This window comes from Mustela nivalis (assembly GCF_964662115.1).
Source record: "Mustela nivalis genome assembly, chromosome: 7".
NCBI lineage: Eukaryota > Metazoa > Chordata > Mammalia > Carnivora > Mustelidae > Mustela > Mustela nivalis.
Window position 1 is genome coordinate 117,111,212 of NC_139026.1, and position 20,896 is coordinate 117,132,107.

The 20,896-nt window shown below is 42.0% G+C and overlaps 1 protein-coding gene across 28 annotated transcripts in view; it reads left to right on the forward strand.

The window, feature by feature from the left end:
• The window catches only part of PARD3 (par-3 family cell polarity regulator), a 649,140-nt gene that overhangs the window by 101,343 nt on the left and 526,901 nt on the right, over nt 1-20,896 (forward strand). For all 28 annotated transcript variants that reach the window (XM_082739708.1, XM_082739698.1, XM_082739709.1 and 25 more), the window contains exon 2: nt 13,564-13,665. In XM_082739708.1, coding sequence (XP_082595834.1) covers nt 13,564-13,665 — 102 coding nt within the window. The remainder of the gene's footprint in view (nt 1-13,563; nt 13,666-20,896) is intronic.

Below are 20,896 nucleotides of genomic sequence, written 5' to 3' on the forward strand. Positions count from 1 at the left end.
GAAGGAAAGCTGCTCTGAGTGTGTTTGGTTCTGATACAGTACCATAGACTGGGTGAACAAGAGGCGAAACTCAGGGATAACTCGTCCCTTTGTTTTTACACACGAGATCTCGGGTGCCCACAAAGAGGAAGTGACTTGTGCAATGCAGTCCACTTAGCCTGTCAAGCCATTTTATTGCCCTTCTTTGTGGCCACGGATAGACCGGATATGTGCCCGCTCAATGGCTTCGTCATCACACCTGGCGTTCTCACGGCAGCCACTCTATCAGCATCCTCAGAGCCGCCTGCTTCGTGTCCGTTTGTCGTCCCCCCGCATTGGTCTGAGACGATTATCTGGACAGCTCTCATTGTTGGAGGTAGTCCATTTCACACTTTAATTACTACTTGTGTAATTGTGTTTTGCCCTAGTTTCCATAGAGCTAATTTGTTTCTTTGCTTCCATGCAGGAATTTTTTTTTTTTTAAATCAGGAACTCTACTTTTAAGTATGCTAGAGAATAGCGATTAGACAGATGAGCTGTGTGACGTTAACCCTTATCCACAGGGGTCGAGATCCAAGACCTCCAGGGGATGCCCAAAACCTCAGGCGGTGCTGAACTAACACTAGGTTTTCCTTATACATGGATGCCTGTAATACAGTTTAATTTGTGAATTAGAGGCACAGTAAGAGTTAACAGCAATAACTAATAATAAAATGGAATAATTTATATAACAGTATACCGTCAGAAAAATTCTGGGGATGTGGTCTCTCTCACTTTCTCAAAATACCTCCTTGGACTGTCCTCACCTTTCCTGTGATGATGTGAGATCATAAAATGCCTATGAGATGACATGAAGTGAGGTGAGTGGGCTAATTCTAACCTGACAGTGTATCAGAAAGAGGATCATCTGCTTTTGGATTGTGGTTGATGGCGGTATCTGAAACTATGGAAAGGGAAACTATAGGGGGACTACTTAGTGCTTGCTGTTTTCTTTTTTAGTGCTTGGATTGTGCATTTTTTTTCCTCTTAGATGGTATGTACCATATGTACCATAATTTTTTAAGAGGAATAAATTGAAGGCACAAGTACCTAACTTTCAAATACCTCATAAGGAAAAAACTTTATAAACTATATAAGGACAGAAAACTAACCATGTATTTAAGGAAACTAAGAAATTATATGGCATTAATATAATTTCCTTTACATATATTTCAAAGGTATCTTGGAGTCCTTATTTAAAAACTTCCGCATTTCAGTTGTATTTGAAATGGACCAGATGGGCCCAGATAAGGTCTTGAGTCTTTAGGGTTTTCCTGGAAAGACCTAAGTGCCAACATATTTTCAAATAAACAGGTTAGTAAAGAGATGCACATGGGTCCTTGGTTTGAGATAACTAGTAACATGTATCAGTGAAGGTTCTGGGGTGGGAGGGTTGTGTTTAAGTATGCTACAGAATAGCGATTAGACAGATGAGCTGTGTGATGTTAACCCTTATCCACAGGGGTCCAAGACCTCCAGGGGATGCCCGAAACCTCAGGCGGTGATACAAAATCTGTTGTTTTGTATGCTAGACTAGAGATTCTAGGAGGGTAGGGAACATTTACTGCTGTAACTCCTGTACCTAGTTCAGTGCCTGCCATATAATAGATGCTCCATAAATACTTGAATGAGTGGATAACGCCCACAGATTCAGTATGGTGGTAAATTATAAAACATGCACATCTATGAGACATTGCATACTGTGGAGGGATAGGGCAGAAGATGAAGTGGGCTCGAAGACTGATGTTGCGAAGAGATATTAGCCAGGATTTGAAATTTAAGTAAGGTTTACACAAGTGAGGAGATGGTATGGCTTTCTAGGATGGTACAATCGAGGTGTATCAAGTTTGAGTGACCAGGAAGTCCCATGGGCTGACTAGCTTCTATCTTGGGATTTGAGGTGTGTGTGTGTGTGTGTGTGTGCGTGTAAATACCCTTTGTCTGTTTGTATTGCTCCCTTCTTTACTCAAAATCTTTCCAAAAAGCTGACACACGTTCCTCGCCTCCATCGCCTGCAGAGATGTCCGTGGTAATAAGAGTCAAGAGCATCTCTGGTCTTGGGCAAATCTTTTGAAGATACCATCATGGATCCCTCCCTTGACTGATGATAGGGGAATCCTGGGAGGAGAAGGAAGCCCCACCTCTGACATCAGCAGTCCTGAGGAGACACTGGGAATAGGCCCCTCCACCCTCCCAAGTGGCTGTGGTCTGAGCACGTTCTGAGTGCTGTGGTCTGGTGTCCATTGCCTTGGGGGCCATACTTGTGATGTTGTGGTGCTGTGCAGCTCTGACCCAGACCCCACACAGTGTGGGGTGTGCTGGTCTGGAGTGCAGGGGCCACAGGGCACAGCTGGGTAACTGTTTGTCTTGCCTTCCGAGGAGGAGATTGAAGGTAGGTGTAAGTTTGCTGTCAAAATTCAGTTTCCGTAGAGTCTCCTCTCCTGTATTTGCTGGGGACTGTTTCTTCTGATTCACTCCTGTTTAGTGCTGCCAGACGTGAGGAGTTAGTCATGTACCTTAAAGTGATTTGAGATAATTTCTTTAAGAAAAATGGGGCGGTGGCTTTTGGGTTAAGTAATATGAAGGGCTCGTGGAGAGCTACTTCAGGGTCAAGTTTTTGTTTTTGTTTTTGTTTTATAGAATTCTGAGCTACTTAGAGTTACCATGTTGCCGTGAGGCTTTCTTTCTAGGTTAGAGAAATTCTGGTCTGAGTCAGCCTCTGTTGTTTGCTGGTTGGATAGTAAATACACGAGGGTAGGTTTTTCTTTTGTTAGGCTGGGTGAGTTACCTTAAGGTTTTTTAGGTTGGTTATTTCTTTTGTAAGCACTAAAAAAAAATTGACATTTTCAATTAGCTTTAAAAGCTCTCACACTGTATAGTATTGTCATGAACTGCACATGTGTTGTGGGCCACTGTGGTTGTCACACAGTGGGTCTCCACCTTGAGGTATCCTAGGCCCTATTTTAATGTTTATGGATTTTTTTTTTTTTTTTCAGTTTTTATTTCAGGACTGCCTGGTGCATGACTGACTTCTTAAATCTGTATATTTTTGATAGGTCACACAGTATGAAGCACTACTTTCTAGTATCGAAGAGAGTCAGGTGTTTTAACTGGTGGGGGATATAGTTTTTTCATTATTCATTTCTTCTATTCTAAGAAAAAGAGAAAGAAAAGAGGACTTGCGGGGCACCTGAGTGCCCTCAACTGAGTAACCTCAGTTGCTTAAACATCCCACTCTTAGTTTTGGCTCAGGTTGTGATCTCATGGGTTGTGGGATCAAGCCCTGTTTTGGGGCTCTGTGCTCAGTGGGAAGTCTGCTTGAGACTCTCCCTCCTGCTCTGCCTTTCCCTGCACATGTTCTCTCTCTCTCAGATAAACAAATAAATCTTTAAAAAAGAAGAAGAAGAAAAGAGAATTTTATTTTAGTCAAGTTTTCCCTTCCGGATTTGTACCCCTGACAAACCTATTTGATCCTTCTCAAGAGACAGTTGTGCAAAAAAGGGCAAGCAGGTATTAAAAAGTCAGAGTAATATTTGAGCTCTCTTTCCCCTTCAGCTTTAATTACATGTGTGATAGCTCAAGCAAGTTTCCTGTTCTTTTTTTTTTTTAAGATTTTATTTATTTATGTGACAGGTCACAAGTAGGCAGAGAGAGGAAGGGAAGCAGGCTCCTTGCTGAGCAGAGAGCCCGATGCAGTGCTCCATCCCAGGACCCTGAGATCATGACCTGAGCCCAAGGCAGAGGCTTTAACCCACTGAGCCACCCAGACACCCACCTTTCCTGTTCATTAGTCATCTCATCACTAGGAAGTGCTCAGTACCTGGTCGCCCCACACTGGCCCTTTGTACCGTAAGGGTGAAGGAGCAGAGTGCATATGGAGGGGGGCCCAGAGCCAGGCACCTGCTTCCATAGTGCTGATGATTGTATAGCTTATAAACAGATGTTTTCAGTTCTGGAGCAATATCCTATAGATCTGTATTGTCCTTTAGGGACTTAGGCTTGGATCTGTTGCACCTTTCCCCTTCCTTTAGAAAAGCCTTCTGTTCACCCCCTACCAGCTCATCAGGTAACAATACTGCCCACCTCCAAGCCCTTGCATGTTCTTATGTTCGCTGGGACTAGAGTGGGGAGAACTTGATTGGCCAAGGGGAGCAAAAGGTGAGCTTTTTGTCTTATCCTCCTTTCCTTGGGTTCTAGGCACGTTTATCTAGGCTTCAGCTCACTTCTTTTAGGCATTTTAGGCTGGGGTTGCTGGGGACTCACCTGTGTGGGTGAGGATGATGGTGTTTCTACTGGTATTTGGGTTCCTTTATACTGCCAGGGAAAAGTACCTGGATGTCTTCTTTCTCCACATCTGAGATGTTGCCTGGGATGTCAGCTGGAACAACCTCACAGCCTTTCTAGAGCAGCTCTGGGAGTCAGAAGATACAGTGTGAATGTCTAGAGCCAGCTCTGGGAGTCAGAAGATACAGTGTGAATGTCTAGAGCCAGCTCTGGGAGTCAGAAGATACAGTGTGAATGTCTAGAGCCAGCTCTGGGAGTCAGAAGATACAGTGTGAATGTCTAGAGCCAGCTCTGGGAGTTGGAAGATACAGTGTGAATGGGGGCTCTTGGTCCTGACATGGCACGGCATGCCCGTGGCATTTCTTTTGGCAGTTAGGAGAGTACAAGTCTGTGTTTGTTGACTGTAGTCTCTGAGGAGCTCTTGTTTAAATTTTTTCTCTTATCTAACAGGGTTATTACCTTTATTTTTTATACATTACTTACACAACATGGTGCATTGTTCTTTGTTCCATGCAAAAAGAAAAAAAAAAAAAAAGATGATGGTTCCTGCTGTCAAGGAACTTAACTAGAGATAAACAAACAGCACAAATATGTGGTCTAGATAAATACTTGGAGGTTGGAGTGCATTTCCCAGAGGAGGTGGTTTCTGATCTCGATTTGAGAGGACAAATACAAGTCTCATAGTTGGAGCTGTGGGGATGAAAGTGTTCCAGGTATGAAATTGAATGGAAAAAAAACTTAAGGGTTAACTAATTCACAGAACTGATATTTATTGAGTCTTTACTCTGTCTCAGGCACTGATCCTAGTGATTGGGTTTCTCAGTGAGGAGAGCAGTTGAAGGCCCAGATGTGGTGTTGAGAACTGTCTGGAAGGACTGACAGACTGTGATGGGAGCCAAGGGAAGTCTGGAAATGCAGGCTTGGGAGGAGTGGGTGCTTGGACAGGGATGTTGGATTTTAACCTTTTGGAATGTCATGAGTCAGTGCAAATGACTCCTGTCACAAGACAGGGACATGATGAAATGGGTATTTCGTGAAGATAGTTATGCAGCAAGATGCAGGACAGGAATGAAAAGATTGGAGTCTAGAAGCAGTAAGATGAGTTGGAAAGTAATTAGATTATTTAGGACAAGAGATGAAAGGAAGAAGTACATTTATATGGTTATCATAGGAAGAGAGAGAGAGAGAGAGTGTGTGTGTGTGTGTGTGTGTGTGTGCGGTAACCATTTTTTTTTTTTTAAAGAGTTTATTTATTTATTTGACAGACAGGGATCACAAGTAGACAGAGAGGCAGGCAGAGAGACAGGGAAGCAGGCTCCCTGCTGAGCAGAGAGCCCTATGTGGGGCTCGATACCAGGACCCTGGGATCATGACCTGAGCTGAAGGCAGAGGCTTAACCCACTAAGCCACTCAGGTGCCCCCTATTTTTAAGATATAGTAATAACTTCTGATTTAAGAAGTGTAGGTGAGGGACACATAAGTGGCTCAGTTAAGCATCTACCTTTGCTCAGGTCATGATCTCAGGGTCCTGGGATCGAGTCCCGCATTGGGCTCCTTGCTCAGTGGGGAGCCTGCTTTTCCCTCTGCCTGCTTCACCCTGCTCATGCTCTGTCTCTCTGACCGATCAATAGAATCTTAAAAAAAAAAAAAAGTGGGTGAAAACATTAAATCCATGAATTTATGAGCTAAACATGATATGTAATAATACGTAAAAGAAATTCAAAGTATTTCAGCCCCGATGCAGCCTCAATTCTAAACCACAAATTTTGAGTTCTCAGACTCTGGTGTGCATTTGGATCACCTGCAGGGCCTGTTAAGACATAGGTTGCTGGGCCCTGCCCCTGCCTTGAGAGATTCTGATTCAGTAGGGCCAGGTGGAGCTCCCAAATGTTAGCATTTCTGGCTAGTTCCCAGGTGATAATGCGGGAATGAACTACTTTAAGAACCTCAGCTTTAAATCATAGATGAGATTAGAACATGTAATATAATATTTAGGTGGGTGGCGTTTCAAACTTTTTTTTTTAACAGTCAAAAACTTTTTATTAGAAGAAATATGTTGTATACCTCTCCATTATGCAAAATATAAAGAGGTTGGGAAGAGGGGCTGTAACCAGAGGACAGTCACTCTGATGCTCCTGTTTGAAAAGAATCCATGTGGGTCTGAGAAAGGCTGGGACATGAATCAGCGGAAGCCGCCTGGGGTCCTGGCCAACGGCAGTTACTCACTGTGGCCTCTTTTCAGTAGCTTAGGCTTTCTGCGGCTCAGTTTTCTCATCGAAAGCAAGGATCATAATCCCTCTTACCACATGGGATAATGCACAAGTGCGAGTGTGTTTTTTAGAATTGTAATGCATAATGCAAATATACTGGTGGTGACTGCCTTCTTGTCCTTGTCCGGGTGCCTGCCCAAGCCAGCCCCCGATCCTTCCCCCCTTTCCTCTGTTTCTGTGGAGTAGTGCAGAACTGGGGGAGCAGCTGTGACTCAGGCGATGTTGTGGAAGTTGTGTCAGAGTTAGAGGTCAGTTATGGGCAGATTGCCCATATGGCTGGGCTACGGTGTAACTCCGTAAGAGATTGTGTGCAGTTCTAATGAAACAAAATGCCAGAAAGTTACTTACATGTGGTTGGAATTCACCTTTGGTTTCATGCTGCTGTTTTCTTTTTTGACTGACACTGTAAATGAAGCCAGTCACCTTCAGGGAAGGCATCAGGGTTGTGGCTGCTCTGTGTTAGGTGTGGAGGTGCAGTGGTGGTACGTGTGTTGGGTGTGGTTTGGGATGGAAAAGTGGAAAGCAGAAGAGTGCACTTGCCATGAAATAATAGATATTCCCTTATTGTGATGGAGGTCACTGTTTTATCGTTGAACATCAGCTGTGCTTTCTGACCACCTGTATTTTCAGGCTTTGTTAAGAAAGCAACAGAAAAATCTGTTTAATGTCAACATTGTTACAACAAAATTGAAAATAGGTCCTTTGGTTTGAATTTATACTAAAAGCTAGGCATTTTTGAAATGGAGCTGATTAGACAAATTCAAAACTGTGTATACTCCATCTTGAAATTCCAATGATTCATTTAAAAAAATTTTTATTTATTTATTTGACAGAGAGAGATCACAAGTAGGCAGAGAGGCAGGCAGAGAGTGAGAGAGAGGGAAGCAGGCTCCCCACTAAGCAGAGAGCCTGATGCGGGACTTGATCCCAGGACCCTGAGATTATGACCTGAGCCGAAGGCAGCAGCTTAACCCACTGAGCCACCCAGGTGCCCCCCAATGATTCATTTTTTAACCCATTGAGCCATGCAGGCACCCCCAAATGATTCATTTTTTTAAAAAGAGAACTATAAAATGTATTCTAAAAAACGTTTCATTTTGGGTTTAAGTAAATTAGATACTTAACCAAGGGAATCGAGAATGTGGCCTAATTTCTATCCATTGTGCTCTTCTTTTGACTTTAAAAGCAAAATGTTTTTGTTTGTTGTATCATGGACTGACCTCCTTTGTCTTGGCTGCGTAATTATCCCCTGGCTAATAGGACTGATGGATGCTCACTTCAAGCTGTGTGCTGTGCACGTTATTTTCAGGAACCTTTTGTGCCGTTTCTCCCCAGTCTTTTTGTTTTCCAACATTATGGATGTGCATAGTCAGATTTTTAGGAAGAGAGCCATACCTGCTCCCTGAGAGATGGCCTTTTTCAATTCTTGCACTTGATTCTTTTGGTACTACCTTTATATTTCTGTGTCAACTGCTTATATTGCTTTTTGTTGCTCTTGTCATGTTTATTATTTAACATGGACGATTTAAGCCTGTTTCACTGCCCCACATGTGCCTTTCCCCTCTCTTGCAGCCACTTCTTGGATCTCTGTTTCTGTCTGGAGAGAGAGGTTTCTCTCTCTCAGTCTCTCTCTTTCTCTCTCACACACATACATGTACATGCATGCACACACACTTTCTTCCCTCCAAAGCAATTGTAAATTTGATTAAGTATTTGATGTACCCATTATTTTCATTATTAAAAGCTGCTCAGAGCTGAACTGTGTGTGATAGATACATTGGTGACATTTTCCTGTAACTTATGTGGTTTCCCTGGAACGAACGATACTTTTTCCTTTGTTTGGTCTTCTGTGAATTTACAGCCAATTCTAATCCAGCTCAGCCAGTTGTTAAAAAGTAACATCTTGGCATGTTTAGTTACAGTGGGTACTCTCAGCTTCTTGAAGACCTCTCCTTTGGAGCTTCTGGCCCACTTCCTGGATGACCAGTCACCTTCCGCCCCTGGTGCCCCGCTGATATCCGGGCTCAGCCTCACATTATTCTGGGAATTCTCTTATATGTTATGTCCCCTATTCTCATATGCCATGCCATCTTCATTCATGGTTTATTTCCTTGGAACACATCTTCCAGCACTTTCCTGAGAAAGGTGCAGAGAGAGTAATTTTTGTAGAAATAGCATTTCTAAAACATTTTTTTTCTGCCTTTGCACTTTACTGATGGCTGTCGGGTGAAGTATAGTATTCTTGCCTGGGGACCATTTCTCTTAGGCATTTTGAAGACAGTGTACCATTGTCATTTGGATTCTAGTGTTGCTCTCCAGAAAGCCAAACTCATTCTGATTCCTTATCCATTCATTATATAGTATTTGTATTTTACTTTCTGGAATGTTTTTGTTTGTTTTACCTTCTGCTTGTCTCTTCTGTTCTGATATGCCTTGGTGTGTGCCTGTTTTTTGTTTGTTTTTGTTTTTGTTTTTGGTGTATGCCTGTTTTCATAATTTGTGTTGGGTTCTCTACAGGCCTTTTTAATATGGAAACTCTTGTCATTCTGGGGAACTAACTTGATCCCCCCACCCGCCCCCGTTTTCCCAGTTTTCTTTTTCTAGAGCTTCTATGATTCAACCGTTTGACTTACTTGATTCATCTTCTGTTTCATTACCTGCTTTTATCTTCTTTTTTTCCTTTACTTTCTGGGGCGATTTCTTCACTTCCTCTCCAATCTTCTAATGATTTTTCACTTGATGTGATTTTAATTTCTAGGAGGCTTTTGTTTGGCTTTCCTCTCTGTTTTTTTCCTTTCCTCTTTCCCTGTCTTTTCATTTTCCTTTGCTACCTGGATTACCATCATCTGGACTCTCCTGGGTATCAGTGACGGGTTTTTTACAACCATCTTCTTTTTATACAGCCTGTTTTTCTCGGTGTCTTTTCTATTTGTTTTGGCCTTTGCTCCATCCTTGGGTTTTCCTCAGGGTCTGTTCCTTGCCTGCTGGCTGAGTAAGGGGTGTTAACTCGAACACAGACCCTAGAGTGTAGGCAAGGGCTCAGAAGCTGAGGTGCACAGGAGGGGCACCTGGCTGGCTAGATTCCTCTGGCCCTTTGCTCTTCAGGTGGTCAGATGCCCAGGGAGAGATCGTCCAGGCTCTTGTCTAGGTGGCTTGACTCCAGCTGCCTGTGTTCCGGGAACACATGGAAGCAGAGAGCTGGATTCTCTACTCAGTGTGAAAATGTTCACTTATCCCCGCATCCCACCCGGTTTTCAGAGATCTCTGCAGTATAAGCCTCCAGGAAGCTGCTGGGGCCGTCCCAGTGCTGTGTGCAGCCAGGACGGAAACTGGGCTTTGCTGCTTAAAGAGAATTTCAGCCGATTCTGCGGTTTTTCTTCCCATGTTCATTCCTGTCTTCTGAGGTACTTGGTTTCCCCAATTCCAGAGCAGCTTAGGGCTCTCCCGAGGAGGTCACGTTGCTGCCTGGTTTCCCACGCAGTCCGGCGTGGGGTTCACTTTCTTGAGTCTGCTCCACGTGTGATCATCAGCCCGGCTTCCCAGCCTCCTGCTGCTCTGTTACTCTTGTTTCTCTCTGTTCTCTTTGCTTTTGTGGCGATACACCTTGAAAAATACATAAGGACTGTAGTTTCGGGGGGGTTCCAGGACGGGGGAGGCCGAGTACACGTGGGTCTCTACCCAAGAGATGTTTTTACCTTCCGTTTCTGTTGTGTGGCCCATTTTGTGCTCCCAGTTTAATGAATAAACCGTGCCCCTCCTCCCTGCCTGTTCGTACCTGTCTTCAGCTCAGAATGATCTCTGCGTTCTTCCTTCCTCCAGCCTGCTCATTAGAAGCCTTTCCTGAATCTTTCCAAGCAAAAGTAATCTTTCCTTCCTCTGAACTCAAAGCATTTTTATGTCTGTTTTTCTTATGACGCATGGTCTACCTCCTTTGACTTTTTGTTTATGTCTTATCTGATACATTTTAATTTCTCACAGAGGGCAGCGGTGGTTGTTTTTGCTCTCATCCTGTTTTTGCAAGTAGTAATTAATTTTCAAATTATCGAGTTTTCAGTTATCTTTTTGTAGTCTTATATTTACATATATATTCTCATTTGAAAATCTGAGAGGATATAGACCATTGCAGTATGATGGTCACTGCAAAGAGCAGGCTACCACCGTTTCCAGTGGCAGATACTTTTCTTGAAGCTTACGTGGGTGTAAGATAGGCAGAGGCTTTGTGTTCCACAGGTCACAGCTCACGGAAGCTCATGGCTTTTTGCATAATGGGATGATGCTCTCTAGAGCTGGAAGGATTTCTTTGCGGGGCCAGTCTTTCATTAGGATTTCCCCCATACTGTTTGTTCTTACTGTGTCCTGGAATAGAGTGGGCAACACCTTTCATTGCAGCTTGCATTTTTTCAAATTACACACCTGTGCTTTCATTCTCAGCTGGTCTTAGAAATGGTTCCTCTACTTCTTTGTCTCCAGCCTTAGGCCAGGTCCTGGCTCTTATTCTTAGCCTGGGTGAGAAGCAGTGATTCTTTCTGTGGTTTTGTCCCTGGATTTCTTCTTGGTGGTTGGGGACCCTTGTCTGGCCTGGGCATTTGCTTCTTGGTAGCTCTGTCTTCATCGCTTGATGAACGTCATTCCTTGTTTCTTGCTCGTGTGTGAGGGATTTTTGGTTGTCAGAACATAAAACTATTGTTCGGTGTTTAGATCTTTGGTTATTTTAAATGAACTAATCCTGAGTGAGACAGATTCTTATTTTTTAAAATTGAGTGTTATGTCATGTTGGTTTTTAAATCTCATAACAGGTGTATTTATTGTAGAATTAGTGTTTATTAGTATTTTTAAAAGTGCCTTATCACAACTTTTTGTTCGGTTACATTTCTAAGTTTCTATAGCTGGGACAACAATGGTTTCTGCTATTAACATTTCAAAGTTTTTAGGGTAAACTACCAAGGTAGAATCAACAAACATACTCTGACTTTTTAAGAAAAGTTTTCCTTAGAGGTTCTTTACTATTCCATTGAAAATATAGCAGATCCTCTGTTTATTGAGAGAGAATTGTATTGATGAAAGCTGCCAGTTAAAATCTGAGAGAGGCTACTGTTTGAAGGAGTTGTATTTCTCAGTGGCAAAAATGTCCTTCTTGGATTTTATACTCTTGTGGGAAGAGGTCATTTCTATGTGTCCTATTTAGATCTGTGGGGTGTGTGTGTGTGTGTGTGTGTGTGTGTGTTATACTCTCTTGGGATTAGTGCTGATTTCCTTCTCGGTTTTTTCTGTCCAGACAGTTTCTGTTCAGCACGTATTATGGAGTGGCATTTAATAAGTGCTGTCCTGATAAATGTTCTGACATGGTGTTGTCATGGCTACTTGGCATAGTTGACCATAGAATCAGGACCCTTCTGGAGAGAGGAGACAACCGAATCTCAGTAATTCTGAGATTACTGATCTTGTCTAATTACAAGCCTTGATCAGATTGTTGAAAGATTATAAGCCAGGTTTACAGAGTATTTGAAAGGGCAGGAGAATGATTAGTATATAACATTCTGCTGATAGACCAAGGCCGATGAGTCTTGAGAATGGACCATTGAATTAAACAATATGGAGACTGTTGGTAACTTGAATGGACATTTTTGAGCATGTGGTGGGGAGGAAACTTCATTGGAACAGGATTATGAGAGAAGAATGTAAAACAACAAATCTATTAATAATTTTGCTGTAAAGAGAGTTAGAGAGTTGGTAGAGTGACTAAAGAGTAAAGTAGGGTCAATGGAAGGTTTTATACAATTATTTTAGCATGTGAAAAAAAAATACAGTATCAACAGCTTTTAAAGACTCAGCATTTACATATGAGTACCATTTTCCAAAGTACTATGGTTTTTAGAAACATTAACAGTAAGACTGGAGATAGACTTCTAAACTGTTTTGGGGGCTTTCTGGTCGGGAAGAAAGGTGATGACTGACTGAGGTGTGTCATGAGGGATGGGAAGGGTTAGCCTGGATGATAAGGCGAGGCCCTGTGTAGAGGAGGCACTGGGCCTCCACGGTGGGCAGGGGGGACAGTTCCGCAGGACTTTAATACAGGCAGGCTGTGAAAGGGGAACTAACTGTGGTGGAGAAAGGCTAGAACATAGCAGGTCCTGAAATAGAAAAGTCAAGGGGTTGAGAAAATTGTTAGGAGGAAATTTATTTCAGAGGAGTAGCTCCAAATGTTACAGAAAAGCTGTTAGGTTATGATCTCATAAGGAGAGTGTGGGGAGGACAGGGAAGGAAGAAGAGGTTCTTATAAACCACATTTTAGAGGTCAGTCTGCTTCATTGTGTACTAAAAGGGTTTTAGAAATGAAAGTTAATATTTTAGTTGATTAGATCATCCTACAGTTTTCTTGGGGGGGGTGGTGAAGAGCAGAGGGCAGGATGACTCTGTTCTAACTTGCTAGGGAATGATGGTTGGTACAGCTTTCTTTATTCTCCCCCAGGATATTAATTATACCTGATTACCCTTGGAGGATTAATACCTTTTGGTAAGGACTCACTGGAGCACTATTGGAACCATAGCAACAGGTGTCCTAAGGACTCTGGACAACATTTTAATCTGGGAATCATGCAGCGTAAGGCTCTAGAATGAAGACAGATGCCACGGCATGTGTGTGTGTGCATGAGAGAGAGAGAGAGAGAGAGAGAGAGAGAGAGGTGTGTTTTTACAAACCTAGTCTCTGTGGATGACCAATTTGAATACTGACTTTCCTTTGAAAGAAGTCCGGATGAATGTGGGTGCAGAGTAACTATATGCTATTTGCATTAGTAGTGTTTTATGATAGTGTTTAATAGTTTTGAGAAGTAGTGTCTGAGCTGCATTCTGAGCACTGAGAAAGTGAAAAGATGGGTAATTCAGCATTTTTTAAGCGTTTTTAGAAAGTGTTCTGTTTTAGTGATTCTCAGGTGTTAGAGATTCTTTTGGTGATGTAACTACCTACATTCGATGTTTCTGTTCTCTACAGGATCCAAACTACTGGATACAGGTGCACCGACTTGAACACGGAGATGGAGGAATACTAGACCTTGACGATACCCTCTGTGATGTAGCAGACGATAAAGACAGAGTGAGTTCAAATCCAGGGAAGCCATGCAGGATGCATTTAGTGAAGGGGGGGGTGGTTAGGTGGGAGTACTTCCCTTTCTAATTAGAAACTTACTTTAAAGAACATTTGGGTCACTCCCTTTGTTTTTTTTTGTTTTTTTTTTTTTTTAAACAAGTATTGTGAGTCTTCACTATACTGAATTTTACGGTATAATGCTTTTCTTGACACCTGGGCTTTATTAAGATTACTATGTTATAGAATTTTAAATTTCCAACTTTTTGAATAGAATTCTTTTTAAAAGTTTCTCCTGCCATATTTTCCTTTGTCTTAACCAAACTGATCCCCTTTCTTGACAACTGAGGTCTGTTTCCGTGTGTGATAATGCAAGGTCTCTGAGTTCTGATCCGAGCACTGGCCCGTCCCAGAGTGGGCATGGGCAGTGCTCTACCTGGCTCCCCAGGGAGTGGGTGCATCTCAGGGAACAGGGACGTCCCAGGGAGCAGAGGCGTCTCAGGGAGCAGGTGCATCCCAGGGAGCAGAGACTTTTCTGTGTTCCAAAAGCCATGCTTTTCTTGGTGTTGCTCTTGGGGAGCTTTTGGACTGTAGGACCATCCTCAGTGTCCTCTGATTTCGGCATCACCAATGGGACCACCCCCAGGCACATCAGTGTTCACTTGCTTTCACCCTTTTGTCCTGCTCTTTGAGGGAATGAGGAGAAGTGACACTCAGTACTTTAAGAATCTGTGACAGGATATTTGCATGTAGAAGTCAGATGATTATTGTCAGGGGGTGATGGGGCTGGAGCAGACTTTGGCCACAGCCTCGTTTGTGTTCTGGTCGTGATGAAGTTACGGAAGGGCTGCCAGCTGCACACGCCGTGTGTCATCACACGTGTCACAGCACAGGATAGGTTAAGCCAGCGGTCACATCATGGGGTTGGGGGGTGGTGAAGCTGTCTCATACTCAACTCTGGTTCTTCCCGGGGAGCGCTCTTCCTCCCTGTCTCTGCCTTCCTCCCGCTGCCCACCTTCCTCCTCTCCCCCCAACCCAATTCTCTTTCTCCCCCTTCCCCTCCATTCGTGTTGCTGACCCTTGGCTTCACCCTCCCTCCATGCCTGTACTTGGCTGGGAGATGGCCGAGCACGGCTGTCTTGTCTTCTTGGCTTCTGCTTTCCTGACAGCGCAGTGCCTCATTCCGAACTGGCAGACATCCTCTATGTTTTCTTGAAATCTTGAGGAAAATGAAGAATCCCAGGTATGAAATAGTGTGTAAATTCTGGGAGATTTGATTCACTAGCACTTACCATTGTGGGGTTTGTCCCGTGTAGCTCCTGCATCGGTCAAAAATACAGAACTGTTCTGCCCGTTTCTGACTTGCTGTTCTTTCTCTTGGTGTCACTTCTTCTTTTTGGGCTTTTCAGTGAGCTGGGTGTAAGGTGACTCTCAGATCCTTTTCCTGCCATCCACTTACCTAGAAACTTAAATTACAGTCAAATTAATGTGTGGTTCAACTTCAAAGCTTAAAGCAACTCTCGATGTTTATGAAGAATTCAAACAGGTGCCCTTGCCTAGCTGTAATATTACAAAGAGATGAACTCATGTTATATTAATCTTTCAGTATTTTCCCTTCCCCTTCCTTGTTTTCTTTCTTTCCTATTTTTTGGTTGCTTTTTCTAATATAAAAATATTGTAGCTCCTGGTGAAGAAAAAGAAGCACATAAAGAAGGAAATAATCACCTGATGCTGCTGCCCAGAGCTCATCCCTGGTGTTGCTTGAGTGGGTTTGGCGGCCTAACTCTTCTCTTTGCTCAAATACTGACACATATTTTCTTTAAAGTAGAAAGGATTGAACAGTGGCCTGCTTTTTCTCTTTGAGTTGATTATCAGTATATTTCCATGCCAATTAACTGTGGCCGTGCCAGCCTAGCTGCGCACGGCGTTTCGTTTTATGGTGTACTCGTTGCTGTTCTTACTTTGGATACTGAGATTACCGTGGAGAAAGCAGAGGTGGCCGTCAGTGTACTTTCATCTTTGGCTTTATTGCATTCTGAGCAGCATTGATGAGCGTGCCCGGATTTCTCCACCTGTGTTTCCTTTTTGACTGTGTACAGACAGGCTTTGCCGTAGATGGGTACCATCCTGTTCATATGTTGTGCCTTTCAATAGAGTGAATCAGAGTGTTTTAAAGATTGTCTCTGTGGTCGGCCGAGCTCTGGTGTGTTGCTTGGGATAGTCTGCTGTGGACTTTGGTTTGCTGGGTGGGTAGGATGGGGGGCTGTTCCCTGTCTCAGTGCTCGAGAACATGGAGCTCAGAGGACTCATGTGCACACGGCACCTGCAGTCCTGCTCTGTGGGTTCATGGAGTACAGATTACAGTTTTTCACCATCCATCCTAGCGCCTCAACTATTAACCTAATAATAGTTAATTGTGTTTAAAAAAGATTGAGTAACAAATTACCCCAAAGACGTAAACAATAGTATCAACCACCTTAACAGTGTGCGTGTTTTAGCTAGGTAGAATACTGAGATGTAGATGTTCAGCTGTAGGATTTTAAAATAATCTTTGGAAATGCACTATTATTTTAGGCTCAGTATATGGCATTTTGGGTGGATGTTCCATGTGTATTTGAAAATAATGTATATTCTGCCGTTGTTGGGTTGTGTGTTCTGTACAGATCAGTTAGGTTAAGGTGGTTGATACTATTGTTTAGGTCTTTGGGGGTAATTTGTTATGCAGCAACTGAAAATAATAATCTTTAAACACAACAACTATTAGGTTACACATATAAATGGAGGAAGAAGCAAATTATGATCTTCTAAAATAGTTGCCATTAAAATCAGAGGTATTTTTTCCCATTTTTAAAGATTTATTTATTTGAGAGAGAGAGAGAGAGAGAACGAGGTGGGGAGGGACAGAAACAAGAGGGAGAGAATCTCAAGCAGACTCTTACCAAGCGTGGAGCCCCACGTGGGGCTTGATCTCATGACCCGGAGATCTTGACCTGAGCTGAAATCAGGAGACAGACGCTTGACTGACCCTGCCACCGAGGCACGCCTGAAGGAGAATGTTTTAAATATTAATAAATGAAGTAAGTTTTCAGGGAGTATTATATCATGCAGATTAAATTCAGTTTCCAAATAGAAAAATGTTAGAGAATGCCATGTATTGCAGACTGAAAGAACTTTTAAATCATTGTTTGATTTGTTCAGAGATACTTATTTATTTTTTATTTTTTGTGTTTATGTTCTCCATATATATATATATATATATATATATATATATATGATCAATTTAACTTTTTGAATGAGCTTCTTAGAGGACCCATTGAAGTTGTAACTCTAAAAATATATATATGATTAAGAATCCAGACTCTCCACACTCACATTCATGGTATTGTCAGATGCATTATTGAGACCGAAGGGTTGCATGTAGTCAGTTGTATGGCTCCTTTCCATGGCTTTGAAATTTGACTCTGATTTAATCATCCTGGAGTGTTTTCAAGTATTTTTGGCAGCTACTCTTGAGTAAGGATTTTGACACCTGTTTTTCTTTTAGGTTAAAAAAGACATTACAGTTCTCTTACATAATAAAATTGCTCTAAAAAGTGTCCTGTTTAATGAAAATCCCCCGGTCATGTTTAAAATACAGATAGATACTTAGCCTGGGGAAATAAGGTCTCCATTAGCCAGGCCTGGGCACCTGCATTTTATAAACAGTCCAGTTGGTATTTGGGCTCACTGTACTTTGAAACCATGCTTTAGTGGCCCTGCCATCAGTCTCTGTAATGGGGTAATTTCTTTCAAAGATGTAAATTACAGGGGAATCTGGGTAGCTCAGTTGGTTAATCATCTACCTTTGGCTCAGGCATGATACCAGGGTCCTGGGATCGAGCCCCGTATGGGCTCCCTGCTCAGTAAAGACCTTGCTTCTCCCTTTCCCTCTGCTGCTCCCCCTGCTTGTGTTCTTTCTCTGTCAAATACATAAAAAAATAAAAAATAAAGAAAAATTCAAAAGGTGTAAATTATATACCAGATCACTGTGAATTTGTGAAGTTTTGAAAAATTATTTTCATAGAGAGATACTAGGATTAAGAGGCAACAATTTAAATAATAGTAAGAGAAGATTGAAGTACCTAATTAGTACCTAATTTTGCTCATTATCCTTTAATTATTAGAGTTTCATGCACAGCACTGAGGAAGTTTTGTTTTGGTGCCTACATGATTCCAATGGCCAGGATTTACCCAAGTTTATTCAGAATGGTATTAGCATGTGTTGTCTTGGGTTCTTGGAGTAGGTTTGATTTTATAAGATAGAATATTCTAGATCTACTTTGTGTATATAAATGTGCCTTGTTTTGTTTGTCCCTACTCTGCATTGCTGCTTTCGAGTAAAAGGGAACAGAGAATCCTAGTGTGCATACGGTCATCGTGTTTTATTTACTCTTAGTGTCTCATTCTCAGTTTTCTCCATTGACATTTTGCCAAATGATGAAAAACTGAAATGGTTACCATGTTATCTGTAGGACCTCTTAGAACAGCTGTTGGAATGTGTTTGTCTGTATGTGCTTTCCCGAGTGTCAAGCAGTTTCTTGTCTCAATTTCTTCCTGCTTTGGTCTTTGTTATCTTTTATTTATTATTTTAGTGAACCTTCCCTCGGTTCTACTCAAATAGGTCTAGGTCATTCTTGCTATTCCTCTGTGTACTGCAGTAAAATTTGAAAATTCCAAATAGATTACAGTAGAAAAATGTTTTGTATTCACTTCTCTTTGCATGCCAGTCACCTGAGACCGATTGTAAGAACATTAAAACTGATTTTAGGTGGACTGACCAAGAACTTAAAGCTGGGGGAAGTGTGCTTTTTTGTGTGTGATCAGCAAGAAGAAAGCCATTTCTATATGTTACCGTCTTCCTTTTCATACCTTTGGTGCTCAGGGTGCTTAGTTGCAAGCATTTTCTTTGTCATTCTTGGATGTAATTTTGTTTTGACCAGGAAAGATGTCGTGTGTGCTATTTTTGTGTTGACCTTGGGAAATACTTTTTTTTTTTTAGATTTTATTTATTAGAGAGGGCGATGAGCATGGACAGTAGCGAGGGTTAGAGGGAGAGGCAGACTCCCAGATGACCAGAGAGCCCCACATGAGGCTTGGTCCCAGGGCTGACCCCCAGATCATGACCTGAGCCGATGGCAGATGCTTAACCGACTGAGCCACCCAGGTGCCCAGGGAATGTCTTCTACCATCTGCTCCTTGCTATTTGTGGAAGAAGGGTTGAAGGGAATAGTAATTTAAACTTTTTGGAAGTTTATATGAGCTTGAGGTGTGGGAGCTGGAGGCCAGGTGCTGCGGAGGATTGTTGTGGAGACTGCTGGCTGCTGCTTTTTGGGAAGAACCCAGGGTTTCCTGGGGGACAGTTAGGCCAGTATCCTCAGTTGGAAGCATGTTCAGAAAAAGAGACTTAAAAAATTTATTGAAATCATGGCCAAGCATTAATTTCTGCATGTTGGCTGAAGCTAGTGCTGAGGTGTAGATCACACATTTTCACCGTTCTCCTAACTTAGAAACTGATGTAGTTTTTTGTTTGCTCTTGTGTTCACAATATTTCTGCCCCATCAGATGTCTGATGTTAGTATCATTGAAATGTGTCGTAATAAATTTTGCTTTTGAAATACATGTCTGGTACAAGTTTTAGGCAAGGGGCATGGTTTAGTTTTAAAAGTTCATTGTTTTCTACTGTTTTGGGTGTTATTTTTTCGCTACCTAGGTATAACTTGTTAATTTACTTGTTTTGGCATCAAGTTACTGAAAAATAATCAGGGTCCAGGGAGGTGACGGTAGGAGCGTATGGTGCTTCTCTGTGGAGAGTGTGTGTACACATGTCCTTTAAAGGGGGTGTTATACATTCTGTGCCATAGCTATTGATAATGTGGAGAGAAGCACTCTTTTGTTTTTATTTATGCTGAAGACAGTCACATCTCTAGTTTTTAGATGAGAATGAAGAATGTATTTTTGGGTCTGGAATAGTTTCTAAAACGTGAATAAGCCTGAAGAATGAGCTCTGAAGAAATGGCATGTTGCTTAAATTAAAGCAAGAGCTCACAGCTCATAATTGAAACAAAACTAATTTTAATTTCTTTAAAGACTTGATCCTTCTCCTTACATAACCCATCGCCAGGCATGTGCCTGATAAAAGAAAGTTTTGAGATTTAAATTCCTTTGTTGTCAAGACTAGAACACTAAATTGCCGCATGAGGTCAGTTAGTTTTTAGAATGTCTGTATCCTGGAGGTAGGAGTGGGCTGAGGGGTTCCTAATAACTTCCTTTTCACTCTTTCCCCCTGCCCCCCCCCATTTCTTGTTGACTTGGCCCCTGTATACAGTCCTTTAGTTATCCCTAAACATGTGAGAGAATTTTTACAGACTAGAATTTCTGAATAATGATGATGATAACAACAATAATAATAATTTTAAAAGGCAGCACATATAATAATTTCCTTTGAAAGATAATAAGACTTTTAGTTATTTTAACTAATTCACTGAGCACCTATTCTGTGCCAGCTGTTATGCTCCGTGATATAATACAGTGTCAAACAAAAGGAGACACAGTTTGTCCTTTCGAGGTCCTCATGGTGTATCATGAGAGTCAGAATTAAACAATCATAGAAATTAAATGTAGAATTACCAACAAATAATGCTCTGAAGATAAGGAGTCATGCCACAAAAGGTGGCACAAAGCATTCTGACCAAGTCAGGATGAAGCAAGACTTGCCTAAAAGATATAGTCAGGCTGAATCCGCAGGACGGGTACGTGAAAATTCAGAGTGGTGGATGATGAGAGTCCGTTTGAGAACTGTCTCTCTGGCTGCAGTGGGAGGGTGGGCATGGATAGGAGCAGGGCAGACGCAGGGATCCTAGTGAGCAGGTGTTACCAAGGGAGGTGTGTTAGCAGTGGAAGTGGAGTATGTGATTAACTGGGGATTTTCTTATTTTGTTTTTAAATTTCCCCATAATTTTGTGACTTCCTAGTTCCAGAATGAAGAAAGCATTAGGCAGTGTTACATATAACTGAGAATAGAGTCATCTTTTTAAACTGTAATGTGAATTGGCAGAGGGAAGGACTGATATAAAAGAGTTTGATGACTTGGAATTGAAATGATTCGTATTAAACAGACTTCATTAACTAGATGATTTCATTAATTTCCTCCTAAATGGATTTATTTTAGTTAGGCTCTAAAGAAAATATTTAAATTAAATGC